This window comes from Xiphias gladius, chromosome 15 (genome assembly GCF_016859285.1).
Source record: "Xiphias gladius isolate SHS-SW01 ecotype Sanya breed wild chromosome 15, ASM1685928v1, whole genome shotgun sequence".
Lineage (NCBI taxonomy): Eukaryota > Metazoa > Chordata > Actinopteri > Istiophoriformes > Xiphiidae > Xiphias > Xiphias gladius.
In genome coordinates this window covers 5,744,253-5,750,252 of record NC_053414.1, presented here as the reverse complement: position 1 = coordinate 5,750,252, position 6,000 = coordinate 5,744,253, and the positions used below count along the sequence as shown (strand labels likewise).

Genomic DNA, 6,000 nt, shown 5'->3' with positions numbered 1-6,000 from the left:
AAACATTTAAAAGGTTTGATCAGTTGACATTAAAAAAAACAAAAAACAAAACAATTGACAGCAGATTTAGTGATCAATAAATTATTTAAGTAATTTATCACGACCAACTGCCAAACGCTGCTTAGTTCCCATTTCATATTCAAACGTGTGAGCTTTTAGATGTGTTTTTAATATATTTGGGTTGTGTACAGTAGGTCCAACAAAAGAAGAAATTATTGACAGACTTGTGAACGTTTTAAAAAAAACATTTTCTAGATTAATTCAATTAAAAAAAAACTTAATAGATCAATGTATGGAAAGGAAAAAAAATGAATAGTAGAGCTAGTATTTATATAATCATTAGTACGAGAATGTAGTGTGTGTACTGCCATCAACAGCATGATTTATGAGAGTATTTTTCGGTTTGGGGAAAGAATTCCGGTCAGGTGACCGACTACAAGGGACTCGTCTACGGAGGGACTCATCTTATTGCAGCGACACTCTTTGGCTGGGGGGGGTTGGTGGTATACGGCAGTGCTGCCTGAGAGTCTCAGCTGAGGGAACAAAACTGCCCCAACCCACGGTTTGTTTGTTTTGTTTTTTTGTTTTTTTTTCTCCACTAGGCCCAGTGGAAGTGTTGTCAGCTGACCTCCATAGTTAAAAAAAAAAAAAAAAAAAGTGTCATATGATTTGCAGTTTTATTTTCCAACATGGCGGCCGGGTCGCGGCAGCTGGCCGTGGCTCTCCTGTCCGTCCTCGGTGGGGTTTTGAGTTTGCCCCTCGGCCAGGAAACGGAGCGCGCCGCCACCTGCGGATACGAGGTTAGACGGCCTTCGCGTTTTCCCGTCGCCGTGTTGTAACCGGGTCCATTTCGCTCGTTTAACATCGCTGGTTCGCTAAAGCTCGGGACTTTTCGTGTCCCTGCTACTTTCAGTTTCACTCATCCGTCTTTTGTGCTTTAGCGGTTTGTATGAGAAACTGAAAAAGCTGAAATAAACTCTTTAATAAAACTCTTTATATTTATTATCATTGTGTCTCTGCAGACTTTGTACCTTCCTCTGTCAGTTTTGTCAATGGCGTGTACTCTATCTGTGTGTGTGTGTGTGTGTGTTTGCAGTCATGTCATGCCACCAAACCCAATATGCTGAATGTCCACCTGGTCCCTCACACACATGATGATGTTGGCTGGCTCAAGACCGTGGACCAGTACTTCTATGGGGGTCAGTCTCTCTCTCTGTCACTCACACACACAAACAGTATTTTTCTGCGTTTACTTTAAGCAAGAATGTGTTTTATCAGTTTAGACTTTTGTCTTCAAACCCTGTGTGTGTGTGTGTGTGTGTGTGTGTGTGTGTGTGTGTGTGTGTGTGTGTGTGTGTGTGTGTGTGTGTGTCTGCCTGTCTGTCTGCCTGCCTGCCTGCCTGCCTGCGCAGACCGTAACAACATCCAGCATGCCGGGGTGCAGTACATCCTGGACTCGGTGGTGGATCAGCTGTTGAAGAACCCGGACAGGAGGTTTATCTACGTGGAGACGGCGTTCTTCTACCGCTGGTGGAAGCAGCAGAGCTCCAGTGCACAGCGGACGGTCAAACAGCTGGTAAACGAAGGTACGTGAACCCGTGCTGAGCCGTCGCATTTTACACTGGACGGGTTCCGGTCCGTAACCCGGCCACACTCTCCCCGCTTCCTTCCAGGCCGTCTGGAGTTCGTGAACGGCGGCTGGTGTATGAGCGACGAGGCCACGACGCACTACAGCGCCGTCATTGACCAGATGACCATGGGCCTGAGGTTCCTGAACGAGACGTTCGGGCCTTGCGGGCGTCCCCGAGTTGCCTGGCACATCGACCCGTTTGGCCATGCCCGCGAACACGCCTCCGTGTTTGCGCAGGTAGCTTAGCCGGGGACCCAGACCAGAGCCAAGCAAGTCCTGCATCTCTGTGAAAAGACAGTGGAATGCGTACATTTTTTTGCCACTCTTAAAGAAATATGTAATTAATGAAGGAATCGATTTAGGATCATGGGAAACGAAAACATATCAGAGCCTGCGATTCTGCCCCTTTTTTGAAAGCTAACTTATCAGTACCACAGATTTTGTTATCGGTGCAGTTAAGTTGTAGGAGTTGAAACTAAGACAACAGACATCCTATTACTGGTTTGGAAACAACTTTTAAAAAAAAACAGCCATTTTGAACAAATATCAGTGTTGTTCATGTTTGAGCATTTCAAATACAGTTTATTCTTTATCTATTTATATCATTACTTTTTTGTAATTACATTTGTTGGCGCGCTTCTTTTATTATTATTATTTTGTTCATTTTTAAAAAACTTCTACTAACTTCTGTGTTTTTATGTTATGCGTGTCTGATACAAGCCATACAAAAACTAGAATAAATATTTTTTTTAAATAAACTTTTACTTTACACAGTGAAAATTGCTTAGCATTTTAGCACCCGTTTCCAGTCTTTGTGCTAAGCTAAGCTAACCAGCTAGTGGCTTTCCAGTCAAGCTCTGCCCGTACGCTTTTTTTTCACCCCCCCCCCAGATGGGATACGACGGCTTCTTCTTTGGTCGTCTGGACTACCAGGACCGGGCCCGCAGGATGGTGGAGAAGGAGCAGGAGCTTCTGTGGAGAGCCTCTGACAGCCTCACACCCCCCATGGCTGACCTCTTCACCGGTAACAAAACTCCGCCACATGCGCAAACGCTACCTCTCTCTCCTATTCGTCTGTTTTCCTAAGGGGTCAGTCCCCCTGAAATATTTTCCCCATTCAGGGCCAGACATCACATGGGGTGAGTGACAGGAGTGTGTTTTTTTTGTAACTTGGGCGACTCGACCCTTCAACCTTTCCAACAGGGATCCTTCCCAACGGTTACAACCCTCCGGAGGGATTCTGCTGGGACCAGCTGTGTGATGACCCCCCAATCAGAGACGACCCTGACCTGGAGGACTATAATGTTGATGATGTGGTGAAGCGCTTCCTCGCCATTGCCAACAGTCAGGTTCGACACACACACACACACACACACACACACACGGACGCAGCCATGCGCTCACTTAAACATAAACGTACCCTATCTTATTGGGGAATGCGTGAAGGGTAGGACGACTGATGACGAGCTCACTGTACACAATCCTGCGTACCAAAGCATAAATATTTCCAATGAAATGTTTCTGAATTTTAACTTTTATTACAAGCTAAATGAATTAACAAGCTTCAGCCAGAAAAAAAGTCTCCACAAGTATTTTCTGCCGCGTTCGAGATTTCACCAGATGCCGACATGACATTTACGCGACGGTCAGACGACTGTATGAGCGAGGTTGCGTGAACTGTTTAATGCCGATGGACTTGATATCCTGCATTTATAATCCACAGACGAGCCCAAAAATAGACTGATAACTCGTAACCGTCCATCCCTCCCGTGTCAGGCTTTGGCGTATAAGACGAATCACATCATCATGACCATGGGCTCGGACTTCCAGTACGAGAATGCCAACCTGTGGTACAAGAACCTGGACAAGCTGATCCACTATGTCAACGCCCAGCAGGCGAACGGCAGCAAAGTCAACGTGCTCTACTCTACCCCCTCCTGTTACCTCCAGGAGCTGCACCGAGCAAACCTCACCTGGTAGTATGAACTTTAAATGAGCAGGGAAAGTGGTATTACTGGGGTAGCAATGTAGCAGAATCCTACCCAGACGGTATAAATACCGTTCTCGGGTTGTTTTTTGGCTGCAACGTTGTCGTCTTTTCAACCCAGGGCTTTGAAGACGGACGACTTTTTCCCTTATGCAGACGACGCTCATGATTTCTGGACCGGCTACTTTACCAGCCGGCCGGCGCTGAAACGCTACGAGAGGATCAGCAACGGGAATCTGCAGGTAGTTTGGGGTTTGAGTCCAGACCCGGATCCGTTCGTATTTAAAGCCAAAATCAATCTACTTATCAATCACACATGCATAAAGAGGTGGAAAACTTTGACCTCTCGGTCGAAGAACTGGTCTTTTGCATTCACACTCTGGGACCATGAATATTAAAATATAAGTTGTATTAAATATAGTTCCTTTTTTTTGTTTTTAAATCTTCGTCGTCTTCGTGTTTTAGATATGTAACCAGCTGGAGGTGCTCGGTGGCCCGGTCTCCAGGAAGGGACCCTTCGGGGAAGGCGACAGCCAGACCATGAGTGAGATTTTGGTTTCCATCACTTTTCAGTTGTAAAACATGACTACCGGATCCAGACCAGTGGGGAGAGACGCCAATGTGTCTCCCCCTTGTGGCGGTCTCTCACAGACAGACCGACATGAGTCGGTTCTCAGTGTCGTAATGGTCTAATGGAAAGCTACTTGTTTCCTTGGCAGAGAAGGCCATGGCGGTGGCTCAGCACCACGACGCGGTGTCGGGCACAGAGAAGCAACACGTAGCCAACGACTACGCCAGGAGGCTGGCTAACGGCTGGCAACACTGTCAGGTAGTTCAAACTTCACACCGGCGTGTTGCTCCACATACTCCTCAGGTCGGATGTGGTCGTGGATCGTTCCGTTCAGTTCTAACCCACGGTTCTCCCTCAGGTTTTGGTGAGCAACAGTCTGGCTGCTCTGAGTGGCTCGTCCGCTGAGCGGATCTACTGTGACAACCTCAACATCAGTGTGTGTCCTCTCACCGAGTCCAGCAAAAAGGTGAACCACATTCTCTCTCTCTCTCACACACACACACACCATGCAAACAAAAACAGATATCAAAATATATATTCCTGTCCTACAGCAAAAGTTTGTGCACTTTAAATTAAAAACAGCACATGCCATAGCTGCTTTAGGTCTGATGTCAACTGACATCATCTCATTGGTTGATTGGTGCTCGACCCCGCCCCCCTGTTTCTGTCCCGCCCCCAGTTCTCAGTCAACGTGTACAACCCTCTCGCTCGGCCCGTCACTTGGCCCGTCAGGCTGCCCGTGAATGGAACCGCATACACCGTATCTGATGCTAGAGGCGAATCTGTGGACTGTCGGGTGAGTGTGTGTGTGTGTGGCATCTATAGTGTTGGGTAACTGACGACAGGCTGTGCATTTGTAAGACACATAATGTGGACGACACTAACTAGCCTCCGATCTACATAGACTTTTTTTTATTTGATAATGAGTTGAAGGCGAATATCCAGCTTTTATGGCAACTTGCTAGTACTTAAAATATATTGCTTTTTAATTCATAATTCTGGGCAGTACACATTCTATAAGCAAATGTTTTTGTCCACCTACGGATAATAATTTTTTACAAGTGGAAGTTTTCTGTGGTTATAATTTACAATAACTGTAAACTCCAATAGCTTTCAGGGCTAAATATCATATCACATCTGGCCAGCATCACTGATGGCTGTAGCCGAAAATCAGTACAATTTCAATATGTGATGTCAAAAGTGCTGTGAAATAAGATGTTTTTTCAAATAACCACAACAATCCCGCAGTCATGTTGTGTGCGTGCGTCATTTGTTTTCAATATTTAAAGCGTTTTCTGGCATTTAAATATAAAAGTAATGATATAAAATGAAAAAGACTTAACCAGATAACGGCTTCTTTGTGTCTGTGTTCCAGGTGGTTCCGGTGTCCAGAGCCACTCGGGGGGTGAGGCGGAACCGGGGCTTCGCCGTCAACGAGCTGGTGTTCCAGGTTCAGGCTCCCCCTCTGGGCTACAGCACCTACTCCGTGTCCCTGCTCCGGGATGGACCTCCACCCGCCTCCGCACAGCACCGCACTCCCACAGTGATCCAGAACAAGGTCCCAACGCAGCAGCGTTTTTTTTTTGGAAAATTGCATTAAAACTCTGAAGGATTTAAAACATTTGAATCCAAAACAAGTTGTCCACATTCAGAAATTCAGAAAGAGGTGTATTCTGCACACATTACAAAATGATCAACAGAGACAAGTGTAAAAGAAATTTGATTTCACCTTTCTCACAGAATGGAGCTTTTACACTTTAGAAACTGAGCGGATGAATTTCAGGTTTAGAAGGTCTGCCTGAAGGGGTTAAT

The 6,000-nt window shown here is 46.0% G+C and overlaps 1 protein-coding gene across 3 annotated transcripts in view; it reads left to right on the top strand.

The window, feature by feature from the left end:
* Positions 1-335: 335 nt before the first annotated feature.
* man2b1 (mannosidase, alpha, class 2B, member 1) overlaps positions 336-6,000 on the top strand; it is an 11,870-nt gene continuing 6,205 nt past the window's right edge. Inside the window, exons 1-13 of one of the 3 annotated variants that reach the window (XM_040145533.1) lie at positions 336-562; positions 1,097-1,199; positions 1,413-1,586; positions 1,674-1,867; positions 2,522-2,654; positions 2,834-2,979; positions 3,407-3,606; positions 3,739-3,859; positions 4,083-4,161; positions 4,337-4,446; positions 4,547-4,654; positions 4,868-4,984; positions 5,564-5,746. In XM_040145533.1, the coding sequence (XP_040001467.1) occupies positions 386-562; positions 1,097-1,199; positions 1,413-1,586; positions 1,674-1,867; positions 2,522-2,654; positions 2,834-2,979; positions 3,407-3,606; positions 3,739-3,859; positions 4,083-4,161; positions 4,337-4,446; positions 4,547-4,654; positions 4,868-4,984; positions 5,564-5,746 (1,845 nt within the window). In that variant the 5' untranslated portion in view covers positions 336-385. Of the gene's footprint in view, positions 563-645; positions 801-826; positions 944-1,096; positions 1,200-1,412; positions 1,587-1,673; positions 1,868-2,521; positions 2,655-2,833; positions 2,980-3,406; positions 3,607-3,738; positions 3,860-4,082; positions 4,162-4,336; positions 4,447-4,546; positions 4,655-4,867; positions 4,985-5,563; positions 5,747-6,000 lie in introns of those variants that run through there. The other 2 variants (XM_040145534.1, XM_040145535.1) reach the window with 2 other exon arrangements.